Raw genomic sequence first — 19,816 nt, 5'->3', positions numbered from 1 at the left:
TTTATTAAGGGCCTTAATGCCCTGGTCATGCAATTTGATATGAGCTCTGCCTTTGACTTAGTGGACCATGGGAAACTGTTACAATGCTTAGATGCAATTGATATCAGAGAAGAAGTGTTAGACTGGTTTCGAGGTTTCCTTATGTCCCGCACCTATCAAGGTTGTTTTAATTATGATCTCTCTGATACCTGGAGCAATCCATTTGGTGTGCCAACTAGGGATAAAATTATTTAGTTACGCAGACGACTTTACGACTGATGTTGAATACGGTGTTTCTTGTGGCCATGGCTTCAGCTCGGCTGTTTTCTGAGTTGCAGGCCTTATATGGCGGGGATTCTTATTTCTGATTTACAAATTCTGGAGTGTCAGTTCAAACAGTACCACAATTTCTTTCTAAGGTGGTGTCATCCTTTCTTTTATGCTGATCTCACTTTTCCTTCCTTCTTCCTGGGAGGAGGAATGGGGAGCTTTTCTTCACTGCTTTTTTTAAAAGTGTGTAGCATTCTCCGCAATCTGTAGGTTACTAATGACTTTTAGTCATTTAGATCACCTCTTTATATTCTTCAAGGGACGCGAGAAACGTATGGCAGCGTTTAAAGCCTCCATTGCTCGAAGGGTCTAGGAGGACATTCTTTACGCTTACTTGATGGCAGGTTGGCAGAAGAATGTCATGACCATTCAAGCCAGAGTGATGGCTACTTCTTGGACTCAGTCCAGAGGTTTTTTCCTTGGAGGAGTTTTGTCATGTGGCTACTTGGTCTTCCAAGAATACTTTATCTCAGCATTACCGGTTGAATATAGGGGCACATGCGGAGGCTGCGTTTAGTGCTTCGGTTGTTGCGGAGGTGGTGTTTGGTTCCCACCAGATTGAGGATTGCTTTGCTACATGCCATTGGTCTCTAGATTCATCTGCTGCTGTTGCTAAGGAAGGAAAAATTATGTTCTTATCTGTTAATTTTCTTTCCTTTAGACATTGCAGATGAATCCAGAGCCCTACCCTTTCTAGATATTGACTTGTCGTTTTTCTTTTGCAACTTTCGAAGTCTGTTATTATTGATACTTGTATTACCTTTTGAAATTTGTTAAGGGAAATAGGTTTTTTACATGCTAAGCATATTGATGGTTACGGATGCTTGGGCAAGGAGCAATACTGAAGATGCAGGAGGTGTTGCCAACCAATAGGACCACCTGTTAATCAGTTTTTCTATCTCCACCTGCTCTCTAGATGTGTGCTATCCCATTGGTCTCTGGATTCATCTGCTGCATCTAAAGGAAAGAAAATTAACAGTTAAGAACATAATTTTTCCCTCTTAATCAAGCTAGACATCTCATAGCCACCGACATAGCAGATGCTCTGGATGACATCTCAAAAGCATCATAAGCTGACCTTGCTATATACTTTCTAGTCTGTGAAAGTGTGTGAATAGTTTGCTAATATTCTGTAAGGTGTTCTGAAGGAATATACTTTTCAAAGTTAGGCAATTTTCCTACTAGTTGTTTTAGATAACAGGACAAATATGTTCTATGGTTTTCCTTATTAGTTATGACTCGCGCAAAAAGGAGCGCAATAAGGAGCATGAACTGCTCCTTAAGCGCGCTCCTTAAGCGCGCGCCTTTGTGGCGTGCGCCGCAAAGGAACGAAATTTAAAGTGCATGTACCGGCTTTGAAAGGGGCGGAGTCCAAACGCGACGCCGCTGTGCGGCGGCAAAGAGATTGCAGGTAACTATTTCTTTCCAAAGTGCGTTGTGCGTTGTGCTAGTGCAAAATTGCAATGGCAGTGCTTCAGGTACAGAGAAGTTTAGAGAGACTTAGTATATCGAAGAGGGAGAGGTCGTTACATTTTAGAGAAAAGCCATGTTTTTAAATGTTTTCAGAAGAGTTGGAGGGAGGTCAGACTCCGAAGCGGATAGTAAAGCTGTTCCAGAGTTCGGTGATCCTGAAGAAGAGGGATGTCCCTAATTTTCCTGCATGGGATATGCCCTTTAAAGAGGGGAAGGATAGTTTTAATTTTTGAGTAGATCTGGTGGTGTTGGGATTCGAGGAGTTCCAATATAGTGGAAAAAGGGGAGGAAGGATGCCGTGTAGAGACTTGAAGGTTAGGCAGGCGCATTTGTAGTGAACTCTAAGGATTACTGGGAGCCAGTGAAGCTTAGGCAGAAGCGGGGAGACGTGGTCGAATTTGCTTTTTGCGAAGATTAGTTTAGCCGCAGTGTTCTGAATCCGCTGGAGTCTATGAAGGCTTTTCTTTGTTAGGTTTAGGTAGATGGAGTTACAGTAATCCAGTCTGGAAAGAATGATGGATTGAACGAGGACAGAAAAGTGTTGTTGATGGAAGCAGGATCTCACTTTCCTTAACATGTGAAGATTGAAAAAGCATTTTTTTGCTAGGGAGTTAAGGTGGTCGTTAAAGGACAGTGTAGAATCAATGATGATGCCCAGAACTTTGCTTGAGTGTTCAAGCTGCAAAGTGGTGCCAGAGGAAAGTGGGATGAGGGTGGGTAGCTGATCTAATTTTGGGTCGAGCCATAATAGTTTTGTTTTGGTTCGTTTAGTTTCATTTGTACAGTGAGGGCCCAGGATTGGAGGTTTGATATACATGAAGAGATGTTCTCAGAGAGATTGGTGAGGTTAGAGTCGGTCTCGAGGAGGACAAGGATGTCATCAGCGTAAGTGTAAAGTGTTTCCAAGGGGGAGAGTTGGAGGAGTTTCAGGGAGGACATATAAACATTGAAAAGAATCGGAGATAGAGGTGAACCCTGGGGAACTCCACAAATCGGTTTCCAAGGGAGGGATGAAGAGCCATTCATGTTAACGAAGTAGGAGCGTAAGAATTTTGAGAACCAATCTAGGACTGTTGAGTTTATGCCAATTTCAGAAAGTTGGAGAATTAGTATATCATGATGGACAATATCGAAAGCCGCAGAAAGGTCGAATTGAAGAAGAACAGCGAACTTATTGCAAGAGTGAAGTTGTTGGACCTTTGAGATTAATGAGGCCAGTAGGGATTCGGTGCTAAAGTTGGGCCTGAAGCCGTGTTGGAAGGGTAGGAGAATGGAGAATCTCTCAAGATAGGATGAAAGCTGGATGGATATGATGGACTCCAGCATCTTGGTCAGGAGAGGAATATTTGCTATTGGGTGATAGCTGGCTGGTGTGGAGGGGTCTAGATCCACTTTTTTCAGAAGTGGGGATAAGGCAATGTGTCCCATTTCTGCAGAAAATAGACCTGAAAGTAGGGCAGAATTTATAAGTTTGTGTGGCTTGTGGCTTGTGTGGGAATTTTCTTGTATAGGTAGGAGGGGAAAGGGTCCGAGGTACAGTTGCAGGTTTTCAACTTGAGGCAGAGTTTAGCGACCTGGGAATCAGATACGAGCTCGAAGGCGGTCCAGGATCTGTCGACTGGAATATGGTTGGCGACGGTTAGAGTCGGGTTGGAGTCGGTAAACACCAGAGAGTTGTAAGAGGGTGCTGGTGGGAACGAGCATCGTAAGGTAGTGACTTTCTCATTGAAGAATTTTGCTAGATCGTCGGCAGATGGAGAGGAGGGGAGTGTGGTGGATTCATGTTTAGAGGTTATGGAGCGCCAGATGTTAAACAGTGTATTAACAAGGAGTAGAACTTCAAAAATATAGTTACATTCTGTAAACATCTGTGAACAATTAGCAGTTAATATCAAAAATTTAGGCCTTAGACACATATAGGACAATAAGGTCAAAAAGAAAAACGATCATGGTAATAATAGCTGACAAAAAGGCTTAACTATAGCATCCTAAATATTTATGTCAAACAATAGTCCATCACAGGAGTCCATACTTTCAAAAAAGTCGGTAAAGAATTGGTCTTTTCAGCTGCTACTTTTTCAAACTTAGCATACAAGCATACTAAATTCCACCAGTGAGCATGAGAAAGAACTGAGAAGTCCTTCCAGGATGATAATATGGACTTAAAAGCAATAAGCATCAAGCAAGCAAGCAGTCTGGACTCGAATTTATCTAACTGTGTTTTAAGTACAATTGCACCATAAATAATCACCTGGTACGAAATGGGTTCATCAATATGTAGTATTTTACTAATAGTGGACCATATCTTATTCCAGAAATGTTGCAGAAAGGAACAATGATATTCTTTTCCACTCGTACCCGTTTGTCCAGTCATGTATGTCATTGTTTTTATCTAATCGTGTATGTTTATTTTGTTAAAGTTATGTTAAATTATATTATCTGTTTCTGCCCTATTTTAAAATGTATAACCACCTTGAAATAAATATAAGGTGGTATATCAAAATTTTATTAAACTTGAAACTTGACTCTAGCCAGTTAACAAAGTTTAAAAGAATATAATATAAAATAATAATAAAGGTAATAAAAATTTTCTTCAATAAATTAGATCAGTCCTCAGTTAAGAATCTCTGAAAGAGATAAGTTTTCAGATTTTTCCCAGAACGTGACAGAGATGATGTTCTGATAGTCGAGGGAAGATCGTTCCAAACTTTTACCAAGGAATAGGCTAAGGAAAGAAGAATTTCCTTATATTGCTCTTGAGTCTACCACCCCTCTACCTCAAATTATGTTCTCTGGTTTTACCATTTTTCTTTCTCTGGAAAAGATTTTGTTCTACATTAATACCTTTCAAGTATTTGAATGGCTGAATCATATTTCCTCTGTCACTCCTTTCCTCTAGGGCAGGAGTAGGCAATTCCGGGCCTCGAGAGCCGGAGCCAGGTCAGGTTTTCAGGATATCTACAATGAATATGTATGAGATGGATTTGCATGCACTGCCTCCTTGAGATGCAAATCTATCTCATGCATATTTATTGTGGATATCCTGAAAACCTGACCTGGCTCCAGCTCTTGAGGACCGGAATTGCCTACCCCTGCTCTAGGGTATACATATTCAGGGCTTCCAGTCTCTCCTCATACGTATTTGGTGCAAACCTCCTATCATTTTTGATGCCCTCCTCTGGACCGCTTCAAGTCTTCTTATGTCCTTCGCCAGATATGGTCCCCTAAACTGATCACAATACTCCAAGTGGGGTCTCAGCAATGACCTGTACAGGGGCATCAACACCTTCTTTCTTCTACTGGTTACGCCTCTCTTTATACAGCCCAGCATTCTTCTGGCAGCGTCCACCGCCTTGTCGCACTGTTTTTTTGCCTTTAGATCTTCGGACACTATCACCCCAAGGACCCTCTCCCCAACTGTGCATATCAGCCTCTAATCTCCCAGCATATAAGGTTCCTTCCAATTATTAATCCCCAAATGCATTTCTCTGCATTGAATTTTAGTTGCCAGATATCAGACTATTTCTCTAACTTTTGTAGATCCTTTTTCGTGTTTTTTACTACCTCCACGGTGTCTACTCTGTTACAAATCTTGGTATCATCCACAAAAAGACAAACCTTTCCTTCTAACCCTTCAGCAATGTCACTCACAAACATACTGAACAGGATCGGCCCCAGCACTGAACCCTGAGGGACACCACTATTCACATTTCCTTCCACTGAGTGACATCCATTACCCACCACCCTCTGGTGTCTGTCCGACAACCAGTTTCTTATCTAGTTCACCACTTTGGGTCCTAACTTCAGCCCTTCAAGTTTGTTCAAGAGTCTCCTAAGTGGAACCGTGTCAAAGGCTTTGCTGAAATCTAAGTAAATTACATCTAGCATATGTCCTTGATCCAGTTCTCTGGTCACCCAAACATTTAAACTGCACTATCTAAATGGGAATTACTACTTCTCTAACAGCTACAGACTGAAGTAGCAAGAGGGATGTAAAGCAATTTGAAATAACTTGTATTTTTTTGTCTGGGTGAAATGTGCCATGGTGTTCAGAGCGAGAAACCCAAGCATCAGTTATAAAAAAAAAGCATACAGAAAACAGAACCAAAATTATGACAATGGTATCTACCATTGTTGGGAAATATTTTTGCTCATTTACTGCAAGACTCCATGTAAATCATGTGTAGATTGTTTACAAGAAAATTTCATGTTGGTAGTACTGGAGGAAGAAATTTGACTGAATTTTGTTTCCCCTGCTTTCCTAAATGCTGTTTTTATGAACTAATGCCTCCCATTCCTGGCAGGATTCACTCTGAAAAACCTAATTCTCTATGATGTACTGGAACATTACTGTCTTTTATAAATACAGACATAATTATAAATACATCACAAGATAAATTAAAACAACACTGTAGAAATATTTTTAAAATGGCATTATCAAACTTTGGGCCAGATATTCAGCTAATAGTAATCAGTGTTTTGCTGACCACCACTGGCATTAAACCCAAAAATTCAATGTCCGAGCACCGGCACTCAATTTGCAGGTTTCCAGAGCCAGCTAACACTTAATTGGCTATGGGTTACTACATAAAGAGAGGATGGATTTTCATGAGGTTCTATTTAAGCGATTAACCTGGCTGGTTAAGTACTGAATATCAGCCCATAACTGGCCAAGTGCTGACTGTCTCTGAATGTCCCCAAAATAGCTGGTTTTCAGCTTGACACTAGCCAGTTATTTTCAGTAGCACTAAACTGATTAACTCCCCCCCCCCTTTTACAAAACCGCTAAACTAGTGTTTTTTTAGCGCAGGGCAGCACGCTGAGTGCTCTGTGCTGCTCCCGACATTCATAAGAGTTCCTATGAGCGTCAGGAGCAACGCAGAGCATTCAGCCTCTGTGGTTTTGTAAAAGGGAGGGTAAGTGTTTTATGTTTTATTAAAACTTGTTATACCACTTGTTCTTACAAAAAATTAGCAGATAGCCCCAAACAGGCATTTTAACCAGCCAGGAGCCATTTCTGGTTAGTTAAATCACCTTGAATATTGATTCCTATGGATCCAGTTTTATTAATATAAAAACAGCATCATATTCAAGGAATATTCAAGGAGTTTCTTCCAAGGAAAGAAGATAGTGCTATTCTGTGATTTTGTCTGAACATGAACTACTTAAATAAGTGTTTTTTCTTTGATATCAGTGCAAAAGAAGCATGATAAATGTGCTCATGCCATTTGTACCTTCTCATTTGTAAAGGCAACTAAAAAAAAGTAAATTAGTGCATGTAGTTGTGAACATGTCATGTGCACACCAGTTCCTCCAACTTAATTATGCCCTAGAAATGCATCTTCCCAGTCTCAATGAAAATACATATGCTATAGATGACCACATGTACTTTAACCCGAGCTGGTAAATAGCTATTTATCCACGTAAATGCCCTTGAAAATTGTGTTTATCATCAAACAAGGTACAGCTCAACTGCACTCTGCTCTGTGTCCATGTGTTGATGTGCATTTTGTATTATGTCAGTGAGACGTGGCAACTCTGCTATGTGCTGAATTAACAACATATGCAATATACTACTTTCCAATCAGCTAAGGAAAATTTTAAAAAAAAGTGTTTTGTCCTGGTAAGGCCCCCTTTCTGTACCCTCCCCAACAAAAGAATGAGTTTTGTCCACTGGCACAGTTATAATCCCTAGACTTTTTGGTAGGTAATAAAAAGTTAAATAAGCCAAGGGGATTTAATACATCTCTTTATTTAACACACTCCCAACAAGATTTTCAGTCTAACATTTTAAAAAGGTCAAATAGATCATCCTAAAACTTTCAAAATGATCTTTCAGGATAATTTTGTTGAAGTGTACCCTCCGGGATCAGAAATATGAAGACTGTATATTTAAACTGAATCCCAAGGCATTGTGTGCCACAGAACTGTCATTAATTACGTGTTTGCATGAAATTACTAAAGCAAAGGAAGACTTGGCAGACAGCAGATGGTGCTGTTCCTCATCAAAAGTATTTCAACCCAAGGCAATTTTCCTAGTTGCTATCTTGGACCAATAAGATTTGCTTTTCTTACTGTCATTTGTCTTTCGCCCTTACTGTTCTTCATGTTAACCCTAAGAGCTCTGCCTTTGAGTGTGTATCACTGCCAGTTCTGATTGGCAGGCCATGGTTTCAGTACCTGTTTATGGACTGCCATAGGTGTGATCCACGCTCTCTCACAACTGCGTGTGGCTTGGATGGAGGATGGTCTGTATTTCTTCTGGGTACATTCTTGCCGTTTCTTTTCAGCCCGTTCTCTCTCTTCCTCCCTTTTTCGCAGGCTAACCTAAAAAACACAACTTTGCATTTTTGTAATGGACAGTATCTATTTAACAAATATCCCAATAACATCTCCAAAAGGAATGGAGAATCCTCACACTCAAGGCTGGTTTTAGACATTATGGGGCTCAGGACCTCCTCCCTCCTCCCCCCCCCCCCCCAAATGCTGCTATTTTTTATTTTTCACTGAACAGGAGGATATAAGTCACTGTTTTAGAGAATGACAAGGGGACAGGTATCCTTGGGGTGGGGAAGGGACTGATCTCGTGAGGATGGGGATAGGTATAGAATTCAAAGGGATGGAGCAAACTTTGTTCCATGTCATTCTCTAAAAAGTTGAGACTAGTATCAATATGTAAAAACTTAACACATCTTGGACAATTGGCAACTGAATTCGGTGATTAAAAAAATTTCAGAAGCTGCTTTTGGATTTCAATGAACTACTGTTAAATGATATTATTTGTGTCTTGTCTGCCATCCGCAATGCCCTTCCACCAAGTGCCCAGCTGCTCAAGCATCTTACTGTTACTGCAACAGATTCATCCTTTGTTGATGGCATCAAGGAACATTTCTAATATTTAATAGACACTTATTTTCCTGTTCATTCATTACACAGTTCAGGTTCCCTTCTACACACATGTCTGAAAGACAATTCAGTTATCCTCCCAGAAGATGTAAAAACATAGGCAATTGAATCTTTGGGAAGGTTCTACCAAAACCAGATCAAAATGGACGGCTCTATTTGTGATTTATAAAGAGTTAAGAACATAAGAATAGCCTTACTGGGTCAGACCAATGGTCCATCAAGCCCAATAACCCGTTTTCATGGTGTCCAATCCAGGTCACTTGTTCCTGGCCAAAACCCAAGGTATAGCAATATTCCATACTACCGATAAAGAGCAAGCAGTGGCTTTCCCCATGTCTTTCTCAATTACAGACTATGGACTTTTACTCCAGGAATTTGTCCAATCATTTCTTAAAACCAGCTACGCTATCCGCTCTTACCACATCTACTGGCAACGCGTTCCAGAGCTTAACTATTCTCTGAGTGAAAAAATATTTCCTCCTATTGGTTTTAAAAGTATTTTCCTGTAACTTCATCGAGTGTAGACTTCAATCATATCTCCCTCAGCCATCTCTTTTAACTGTTTTAATCTTTCCTTATACCATAGGCTTTCCATCCCCTTTACCATCTTGGTCGCTCTTCTTTGAACCTTTTCTAGCGCCACTATATCTTTCTTGAGATAAGGAGACCAGAATTGAACGTAATACTCCAGATGAAATCGCATCATGGAGTGATACAAGGGCATTATAACATTTATTAGTCTTGTTAACATCCCTTTTTTTTTTTTTTTTTTTAGTTCAATCATCTTTATTAGTATTTGAAATATACAATCTAAGGGCAAGGATATCATATGTTGGATGCAATAGTAGTGATATACATAAAATGGACATCTATGCCCCAGTACATAACAGAAGAAATAGTATTACAAAAACAAAACACATAACTATAACCAGAAAACCTGGCCAGACGTGAGATCAAATCATAGTAAATATATTGAACACAATATAATCAATCTGAAATTTTTATATATCTTAGTATAATGGAGTCTTAGCATTAAATAATATTATAATGTAATCATAGCAGTAAGTAATATATCAACAGGACTTTACCACCACAATAGGATCAGCCATAAAAACGGCAAAATCAGCAGGACCACAGGAGCCACAGGTAAGTAGGTAAGTAAACCCAACTAAGGTTTTTCCGTATATAGAAGCAATGGTATCCACATCTCCTCAAATTTAGACAGGGAACCTCTCCGCTCAGCTGCTATTCTTTCATATTTAGCATATAAGCAAACATCCCTTTTTAAATAATTTCTAGCATCCTGTTTGCTTTTTTGGCCACCGCCACACATTGGGCAGAAGGTTTCATTGTATTGTCTACGATGATATCCAGATCCTTTTCTTGGGTGCTAATCCCCAAGGTGGACCCTAGCATCCGGTAACTGTGATTCAGGTTATTCTTCCCAATGTGCATCACTTTGCATTTGTCCACATTAAATTTCATCTGCCACTTGGACACCCAGTTTTCCAGTTTCCTAAGGTCTGCCTGCAATTTTTCACAATCCGCATGCGTTTTAACAACTTTGAACAATTTAGTGTCATCTGCAAATTTAATCACCTCACTCGTCGTTCCAATTTCCAGACCCCTGCGGCACTCCACTGTTTACTCTCCTCCATTGAGAAAAATGACCATTTAACCCTACCCTCTGTTTTCTATCCGATAACCAATTCCTAATCCACCACTGAACTTTGCCACAATGACACTTTAATTTTCTCAGGAGCCTCTCATGAGGAACTTTATCAAAAGCTTTCTGAAAATCTAGATACACTATATTAACCGGCTCACCTTTATCCACATGTTTATTCACACCTTCAAAGAATTCAAGCAAATTGGTGAGGCAAGATCTCCCTCAGCTGAACCCAAGCTGACTCTGTCTCATTAAATCATGTTTGTCTACATGTTCCACAATTTTATTTTTTATAATTGTTTCTATCATTTTGCCCACCACTGAAGTGAGGCTTACCGGTCTGTAATTTCCTGGAGCCCTTTTTAAAAATCGGTGTAACATTGGCCACCCTCCAATCTTCAGGTACTAAAGACGATTTTAGCGACAGGTTACAGATCACTAACAGCAGATCAGCAATTTCATGTTTGAGTTCTTTTAGTACCCTGGGATGTATACCATCCAGTCCTGGCGATTTATCACTTTTTAACGTGTCGATTTGGCTTAGTACATCTTCCAGATTCACCGAGATTTCTTTCAGTTCCTCCAAATCATCACCCTTGAAAACCATTTCCAGTTCAGGTAGATCTCTTATATCTTCTTCCTTAAAGACCGAAGCAAAGAATTCATTCAGTCTTTCTGCTATGGCCTTATCCTCCGAGTGCCTCTTTTGCTCCTTGATCATCCAACGGTCTCACAGATTCCCTCACAGATTTTCTGCTTCTGATGTACCTAAAAAAATTGTTATGAGTTTTTGCCTCTTTTGCACGTTTTTCTTCATATTCTTTCTTAGCTGTCTTTATCAATGCTTTGCATCTAACTTGCCAATGCTTGTGTTTCTTCTTATTTTCTTCATTCGGATCCTTTTTCCATTCTTTAAAGGATGTTTTTTTGGCTCTAATAGCCTCTTTTACTTTACCTTTTAACCATGCTGGTTCTCGTTTCCTCTTCTTTCCACCTTTACTGATACGTGGAATACATCTAGTCTGGGCTTCCACGATGGTATTTTTAAATAACATCCACACCTGGTTTACAGTCCTAACCTTTGCAACTGTTCCTTTTACAGTGTTCTCCCCAGAAATTTTTTCCAGCCAGGTGGCATGAAAAAGTAGCTGGGTGGGGTGGGAAGGGGAAATTTGGTGGTGGGGAAAATTACTTTTACTAAGCTGCAATAGCGTTTTTAGCGCATGCAGAATTGCCGCGCTACACTGCTAGAACTAACACCAGCTCAATGCTGGCGTTAGCGTCTAGCACGTGCAGCAATTCTGCACGAGCTAAGCGCGCGGTAAAACTGCTATTGCAGCTTAGTAAAAGGAGCCCTACATGTGTACTATTTGTATTAGTTAATTATAATTAGTTATTTTCCAATGCTCAATATGACTGCCTTTCTTAGGTTTGACACTTGTTCCATAATTTTTTATTAAATTTAAGAAGTATCCAATTCTAGAAGTGAATAATTAGATATTTGCCCTCTTTCAAATGGTATAGAGCAGTGTCTCTCAAACTTTTTTAACTCTGGCACACTAAACGGAGCAAATGTTTTTTGTGGCACACTAAATGCAGCAAATGTTTTTCATGGCTGAAAAAAATTTCTGGGGAGAACACTGTTGCCGTTAGTTTTCAAGGTCCAATCACATCAAAGAATGATGCTTATCTGGGCAGTTGTATAATAAAAAGAATGGATAAGATAACATGAGAAGTGAAATTGTCATGAATCAGAGGGACCCTGTAGGTCCTAAAAGCAGGCTTGTGGATCAGATATAAACTATGAAGGCAGTGGTATACCTAGCATATGTATGAAAAACATGATTTTTAGTAACAATCCACACATCACACAAGAGTGTACCTAGGAAAAGGCAGCATCTTACATACTGCAGTGAGCAGTACATCAATACACCCATTGTAAAACTAAATAAGCCAGACTAGTACAGATCAATCCTACACAGTCAATCCTAACTGAAAACCATGTCTTTCGAACACACAAAACACAGAAAACACAAACTAACCCCTCTCCCTTTTACAAAACTGTAATGTGGTTTTTAGCCATGGTGGTAACAGCTCAGACTCTCATAGAATCCTGAGCAATTACCACCATGGCTGGTGCTAAAAAAATGCTCTACATTTAAAGGGGAGCTAAAGTAGAAAAACGTAGACAAAAGTTAAATTGAACCATCAAGAAGCTGGACTCTGCATACAATGCAACACCACAGAAACAGCGATGCATCTCCCCTAAAGCAAAAAAATAAATAAATAGAAATTTTTCTACATTTTCTTCTCTTGTTTCTGCTTTCCTCATAGTCTTGTCACTCTCTTCCTTTTATCCACTGTCTACTCTCTCTCTGCCTCTTCTATATGGCATCTTCTCTCCTTGTATTCCACTTCCATCTCTCCCTTCACCCCTATTATTCCCTTCCCTCCTCCAATGGTCTGGCATCTCTCTCCTCTTCTTCCCTTCCCTCTCCCACACCCCCATGGTCTGGAATTTCACTCTCTCCTCTCCCTTCCCCCATCAGAATCTGCCCCCTTTCTTTTCCTCCAACCCAATTCCATCCAGTATCCTTCCCCCTTATGTCTCTCTCTCCTTTCCCTGAACACCAATTCCATTAGCATCTGCCCCCTTTCTCTACCTTCACCACCCTTCCATAGCACCCTGACCCCCTTTCACTCCCTCCACCACCCTCCTATGCTCCTCTCTCCCTCCAAACCAGCAAGGTCCCATGATGACTGCTTCTGTTGCCTCTGCCTCTGGAAGATGTAAGTGACGTTGGAGGGGGTGGGCCAGCAGACGCAGGGAGTTGGGGCAAGGTTCCGCAATGACTGCAGCTGCCGGTCCACCCCTTCCAAAGTCACTTATGTCTTCCGGAGGCAGAGGCGGCAAATGCAGTCATCGCGGGACCTTCGGGTACTTCAGTGCGGCTGTCAACTCTGCTTTGGAATAAGTACAGCAGTCGCGCTGAGGTGCAGGTGCCATTTAGAGTAGCTTGGAAGGTTCTGGATCCAGACGGCTGTGTACCCCCCTAGGGCTGGCACCTGGGGCGGTCTGCCACTGTATGAGGGGACAAAAAATAATAAAAAGAATGGATAACTTGACCAATTTAGACATGTCATACAATTATGACCACAAAAATGTTATAAAATGTAATTCTAAACTCAAAAGACTCCAGACGAAAAGCAGACTATAGAAAGGAAACCAGAAAAGACCAAACCCATAGTACTAAGATCCAAATGCTAAAATCGGACATGGAAGAAATCATGATCCATCAGGGATCCAGAAGCAATCCACTGATGTTTACAAACCTCCACCTTCTTGTGTAAATATAAAAGATCACGCGATTGTTCCTTGCATTGTTGGGCTACATACGCTATAGTTTCCCCACGAACAACCAGTTTCCCACATTAACACTGGATTGGAGGCTGAGAAAACAATATCCAACAAGAATTGCTCCTAGCATTTGATAATATGAGCCCGGAAACGCCGATCCCAATATAGAAAACGAGGAAATTTCCACGGACCAGGTCAACCTCCAAATTGCATACCCCGAACTTCCACCCATATCAAAGCATGTTCTGAAATAGTAGGGACATCTATCTCTGCTTGAGTCACCAGGGGCAAAAAAGAAGTGGCAACCAAATTATAATCAATTCTGGACATGGTGGGATGAACACAGCCACATGTGTAAAATCCTTATCCAAAGGATGGTATAATCTCCACACATCAACAAGGTCCAAAACACTACAAAATTGAGTAAGACTTCTCGCCGATCTAAAATCCGCTGGAGAGACCCCTTCCAGCCGATCCATTTCTGGGTCCAAAACTCTATTGAAATCCTCCAACAACATCAGGGGCACATCCGGAAAGGTGGCGCACAGACCCACTAGCTGCTGAAAAAAATCAAGGTTAAACACATTTGGAGCATAAATATTTGCCAATACATCTCCTGACCCTGAATATCCAGATGAAGAGACAAATACCTCCCTCCTGTATCCTTGACCACTCTATGCACAATATAGGGAAGGTGTTTACTAAGGAGAATAGCTATCCCTGCACTATGGGTACTGCCCGTGGAATAATAAACCTCTTTAACCCATCCCCTACCCAGTTTCTCATGTTCAGCATCCGACAGATGTGTCTCCTGCAGACAAGCCACATGCATCACTTTTTGCTGGAGCGTTTGTAATATCTTAGATCGCTTTACCAGCGAGTTTATACCCACCACATTCCACGAATACACCTTCAGACATGAATCACCCATAATCATTGTAAAGCATAATTGCCAACCATAACCTGAATAATAATGGAGGGGTCCAATGCCCAGCAGACCCCACTGCCCCACAAATCCAAGGAAACAAACCCCCAAGCCCCGCCAAAACCAAGATCCCCCGACACTGGAGTGCTGAACCCACCCAATCCCAACCCCGGTTCCCCCCCAAAACCACTTCACAAGTCACGTCCCTATCCTCGTCCCAATAGAACAAGGCCCTTAAGGACCCCTAAAACTAGCAGAATCTCCCCTCACCAGACTTACAACCAGACACACTCTCACACCCGCACCCTAAAAGCCCACCCCCCAGGCCTAACCACACTCGCACCAAACAGTCCAACCAGCGATCACAGCATACCACAGATTCCAATACTAGAACTCTAAGGGGTCCCAACTGCAGCATCCACAGCTCCAGATTGCCTCCTATTCACTATCGGAGGTATCACCTCAATATCCAAGGTATGCACAAAAGTCAGTGCGGTGGCCGGAGAGTCAAAAGTCTGGGTATGTCCTTCTCTCTGAATCCGCAATTTGGCCGGATAGAGTAGGGCAAACTTACCTTCACGGCGTAAAGAAACTTAAGGGAGCGAAGGCGCGCGGTCACCGATCACGCGAGTAGCCCCTTCTCTCCCTCCGGCCAAATCTATCTCCCTCCTTCCCTTAGCTTCATGGCGCTTTAGAAAAGAAACTGATGCCAGAGGGAAGGGGCCGCTCACATGATCTGTGACCGCGCGCCTTCAGTTGTGGCATATGCAGCTGGACGGGAAGAGGGGAAGAGTCCAATAGAGGTTAGGGTGCCTTTATTTCAGTGGTGAGCAAGCTTTTTGTGCCATCCCCTATCCCTTTCATCTGAGCATACCCCCCACCCCAGTTTTATCCAAAATTCATTTTGTTTCTGGTGATGCACTCTCATTGAACCCAACAATATTTTTTTAATTTGTTTTCCAATTTAAGACAAAATAAATGGCAGTTTATTCCCCTCAGTATTATTTCCTAATTAGATGCAACCTATGAAAAATTTGCAATTAAATGTATGCCTTTACTATCAAGTTTCCAAGTTTCAAGTTTATTAAAATTTTGATATAAACGCAGTATCAAATATTTCAATGTGTATAACTACTCCACTCCACACGACCTAGTCGCCTCCAAAGCAGACATGAGCTGGTCCAACTTTAGTGAGACCGATTGGCAAACATTTAACAAGTTCTACAACAAATACATCAAATCATACTGCAGATTGGATACTTGCCCCCCAAATGTAATGAAAGCAGCCCCAATCATCTTCAAAGCCAAACTACTCACCTGGGTCAACCTACAACTAACCACAGGAATGTTCCCAAAAAACTTAGGTCAAATTGTAATAACACCCATTAAAAAGACCAACAAAGAACCATCCAACAACTTAACCAATTTCAGACTTATCGATAACATCCCTCTCATTGTTAAAATAATGGAAGGGATGGTAAACGCTGAACTAAATTCATATTTAGACAAATTCAACATACTGCACAACAACCAGTCAGGCTTCAGACCTGGTCACAGCACAGAAACAATTATGGCCTCGCTACTAAACTACCTACACTCCCTTCTCACCCAAGGTACCAGCGCCATGATCCTGCAACTGGACCTAAGTAGTGCCTTTGACCTAGTAGATCACACCATTCTTTTGAACTGCCTAGAAGCCATAGGCATCACAGGAAATGCTCACAATTGGTTCCAGGGATTCCTCAGGAACAGATCCTACCAGGTATTCAAAGATGACAAACTGTCCCATAGCTGGAATAACAACTGCAGATTACCCCAGGGTTCCCCCCTATCCCCGACCCTCTTTAATATCTACCTAAGTTCATTAGGAAATCTGCTACAAAGCCTAGGGTTCATCTTCTACATTTACGCAGACAACATTACTGTAGTGATTCCTCTAACCTCCCTAACGTCACAATACATCAACTCCTTAACCAACATCCTAAATCAGATAGAGCGCAGGATGATGGCCTTCAAACTGAAACTCAACACAGAAAAAAACAAATTCTTCCTGGCATCCCCCAACGAAAAGATAAAAGAAAATACAATTCACTTACAGAGTCGAGAATACAAAATTGACCAAACCATAAAGATACTGGTGGTTAACCCTTGACAAACACCTAACCCTGGAAAATCACACAAACCTATTGTTTAAAAAAAGTATTTCGGTTCTATGGAAACTTCGCACTATTAAAAAATTCTTTGACGAAAAGTCCTTCCGTTTACTAGTACAATCATCCATCTTAAGCACTCTAGATTACTGTAATATCATATACCTAGGTGCTTATAAAAAGAACCTCAACAAACTGAGATTAATTCAGAACACCATGATCCGACTAATCCACGGTTTAAAAAAATGGGAACACACTACCCCTTACTATCAGAAACTCCACTGGTTACCCGTAAAATCCAGAGTCATCTTCAAGTTTGCTTGTATTTGTTACAAAGCTCTCTTTGGGATGCTTCCAACTTACCTAATCTCCCAGTTCTTTCTCAATGGTTCCAACAAGAGCACTCGCAGAACAAACCTATTTAATTACCCCTCCCTGAAATCTTACCAATACAAAAAGTTTCTACATAGAATGTTATCATTCCAGGCAGCTAGGCTGAACACATGGCTTGGAAAACCCATACTTGAGGCCACTATATACGCAGACTTTAGAAAATCCCTGAAAACTCGATTGTTTAACAAATTCTAAATTCCCAACCCACCTCTTCCTCGCTATGGCTCTCCTCTCTACCTCGCTACCCCCAATTCTAGATTTGAGACTAACTCTTACTGTCTCTCCCCTTGTATCCCATGTCCTGACAAAATGTATCTTTATTGTAAACCACTTGTATCCCATGTACTGACAAAATGTATCTTTACTGTAAACCGCTTTTATACTTCACGGTATAGCAGTATATAAGAAATAAATAATTATTATAACAATAAAAGTTTTTTTGGGGGACAAAATAAAACAATTTATACAGGTAACATACAATTGATGTACACAATTAATTATTGATACATAGGGAAAGAGGGGTGAACTAGAAGAACATTTAAGGAAAAACATCAGGAAGGTAATTAAAAATGTTTTACAAATAAAGCTAGGTCTAAATGTGAAAGGGAGAAGTTGTGCCTATATATAGATCTGGTTAGATTTAAGTATTTGAGCCTGAGATTGTTGATAAAAAAAAGTTATCCTGTCTATGACTCAAATGCATCTTTGTATAGGTGGCTTTTTAATGTGCTTTTAAATTTTTCCCTCAGTTTCTGGCAATATGAATCGCTCAATGAATATCTTCTGTGTGATGGTACTACTCTTCTGTGTAATGGTGCTATCCTCATGCTAATCTCAGTCACAGTTTCATCAAACCCGTGCAAGCATCTATAGTTCAGACCCACTGCGAGCTGGGCAATGGCAGAAGATATTGCAGAGCTGATGTGAGACTGACTGCAGAGCAAGATGGAAAGAAACTGATAGCTGGGACAAAGACAAGCTAATTGGTGAGAACTGACAAGCATACGATAGGAGGCAGAAACAGTCTGGCTGGTTGGTGAAGAACAGACTAGTTGCTCTGAGCAAACGAGAATGGCTAGAAGTAAAAAAGCAGGACTGTGTTGGAGGGACAAGGCTGATGCATACAGGTTGGAGATATTAAAAGATTGTGGCTCCAATGCACAAAGCTCCGGCAACCCAGTAAAAAAATACCAGGTTGGAAGTGATTTTAATTTATTGGGTGATGCTGGTAAAAGGGGGAGGAACTGTACCTGATGCCTGATCAGAAGAGCAAATAGGTAGGTACAGCTCTTCCCCTTCTTCCCTTGCCCTCTGCAAAAAACCCTCTTCTCCCCTGCCCACAATCAGCTAGCTGTCCCCAAATCTGCAATCAGCTGAGCAGGCAGGGGAGAACAGAAGAACTGTGATCAGCTGAGCTGGCACTGGAGCTGCAATCAGCTGAGTCAGCACCAGAGCCATTCTGTGCTGGCTCAGTTGATCGTGGCGCTTCTCTTCTCTCCTGTCGGCTCAGCTGATCAAGGGAAGGGGGAGAAGCAGTTTGAGAGGATTTTTATTTTTAAGAAAAACTAAAAAATGGGCACAGTTGTTGTTTGTGTCTTGTGTGCGTGTGTCCCATGCATAAGCACAGGACATACAATCAAACAACACATGCACAAAAGCTAACAGCAGGTCCAGACCTGCTGGAAAATTTTGCCACCGTAAAAGGGGGGGGGTCTTTTGTGCATCACAAGGAGAGCTCATTTAAATACTAATAAGCTCCTTTTAATGCATTTACATAGGGTTCTCAGTAGCTTCTATAAACCTTGGTAAAAAAAACCCCAAGAACCCTTATGAAGAGCTTCCATGCTACATAAGACTGGTTTAACAAGTCTTACCAGCAGAGAAAGCTTCTGAGCATTGGGGCCTGTGTTTGAAAGGGGAAAAAAATGTGTTGGGGATGATAAACTGGGTATAGAAAGAATGAAGTGGGGACACATGGTCTATTGCCATATGGGTTAGGGCTTCGGATTTTAGGGATTTTCATTTGGTAATCAGTAGGACCTCAAAGGAGCAGCAGGCAGGGCTGATTTCTTTCAGCTGCTGACATTTGTAGCAACAGACACAAACATTGCTTTGTGGCCACAAGTATTTGCATTTGCAAATGGTTTGCAGCTTGGAGCTCCTCGATGTCAGATTAAAATCCCCTTCAAAAAAACCCAATTTGTGGGGAAAGTCTACATTAAAAACTGTAAAATACTGTCCTTTTGAAAAATAAGACTTCTTCTGTATTGTACTTTAAATGAGTTATTGCTTAAGTTATTACTGACAAACAGAATAAGTAGATTTTAAATATTTTGGACAGAATTATTTTTAGCTCTTTCCCAGAAAAATGTATTGTTCACTCTAATATTACTCCTTAAGTAAACTATATGGGCCTGATATTCAGACAGCAGCAGGCAGCACTTTTGCTGTCTATTGCTGGTGTTAAACCCAGATATTTAACCGGGCCTTTTCCAGCAACCAACATTGACTATCCGGGATCTTTTTTTTTAACTGCTAATGTGTTAACCGGTTATGCCAATATTTCAGCACTAACCGGTTAACTTTTTTAGCAGTTAAAAATAGGACAGCTATTTATGCGCTCCTATTTGACT

At 41.0% G+C, this 19,816-nt stretch overlaps 1 protein-coding gene across 7 annotated transcripts in view; it reads right to left on the bottom strand.

Annotated features, from left to right (window-relative positions):
* MARCHF10 (membrane associated ring-CH-type finger 10) overlaps positions 1–19,816 on the bottom strand; it is a 177,336-nt gene that overhangs the window by 79,344 nt on the left and 78,176 nt on the right. For all 7 annotated transcript variants that reach the window (XM_033917637.1, XM_033917635.1, XM_033917633.1 and 4 more), the window contains one exon: positions 7,963–8,109. In XM_033917637.1, coding sequence (XP_033773528.1) covers positions 7,963–8,109 — 147 coding nt within the window. The remainder of the gene's footprint in view (positions 1–7,962; positions 8,110–19,816) is intronic.

This window comes from Geotrypetes seraphini, chromosome 13 (assembly GCF_902459505.1).
Source record: "Geotrypetes seraphini chromosome 13, aGeoSer1.1, whole genome shotgun sequence".
NCBI lineage: Eukaryota > Metazoa > Chordata > Amphibia > Gymnophiona > Dermophiidae > Geotrypetes > Geotrypetes seraphini.
Note: the sequence above shows the minus strand (reverse complement) of the source record. Positions and strands in the feature narration are given on the sequence as shown.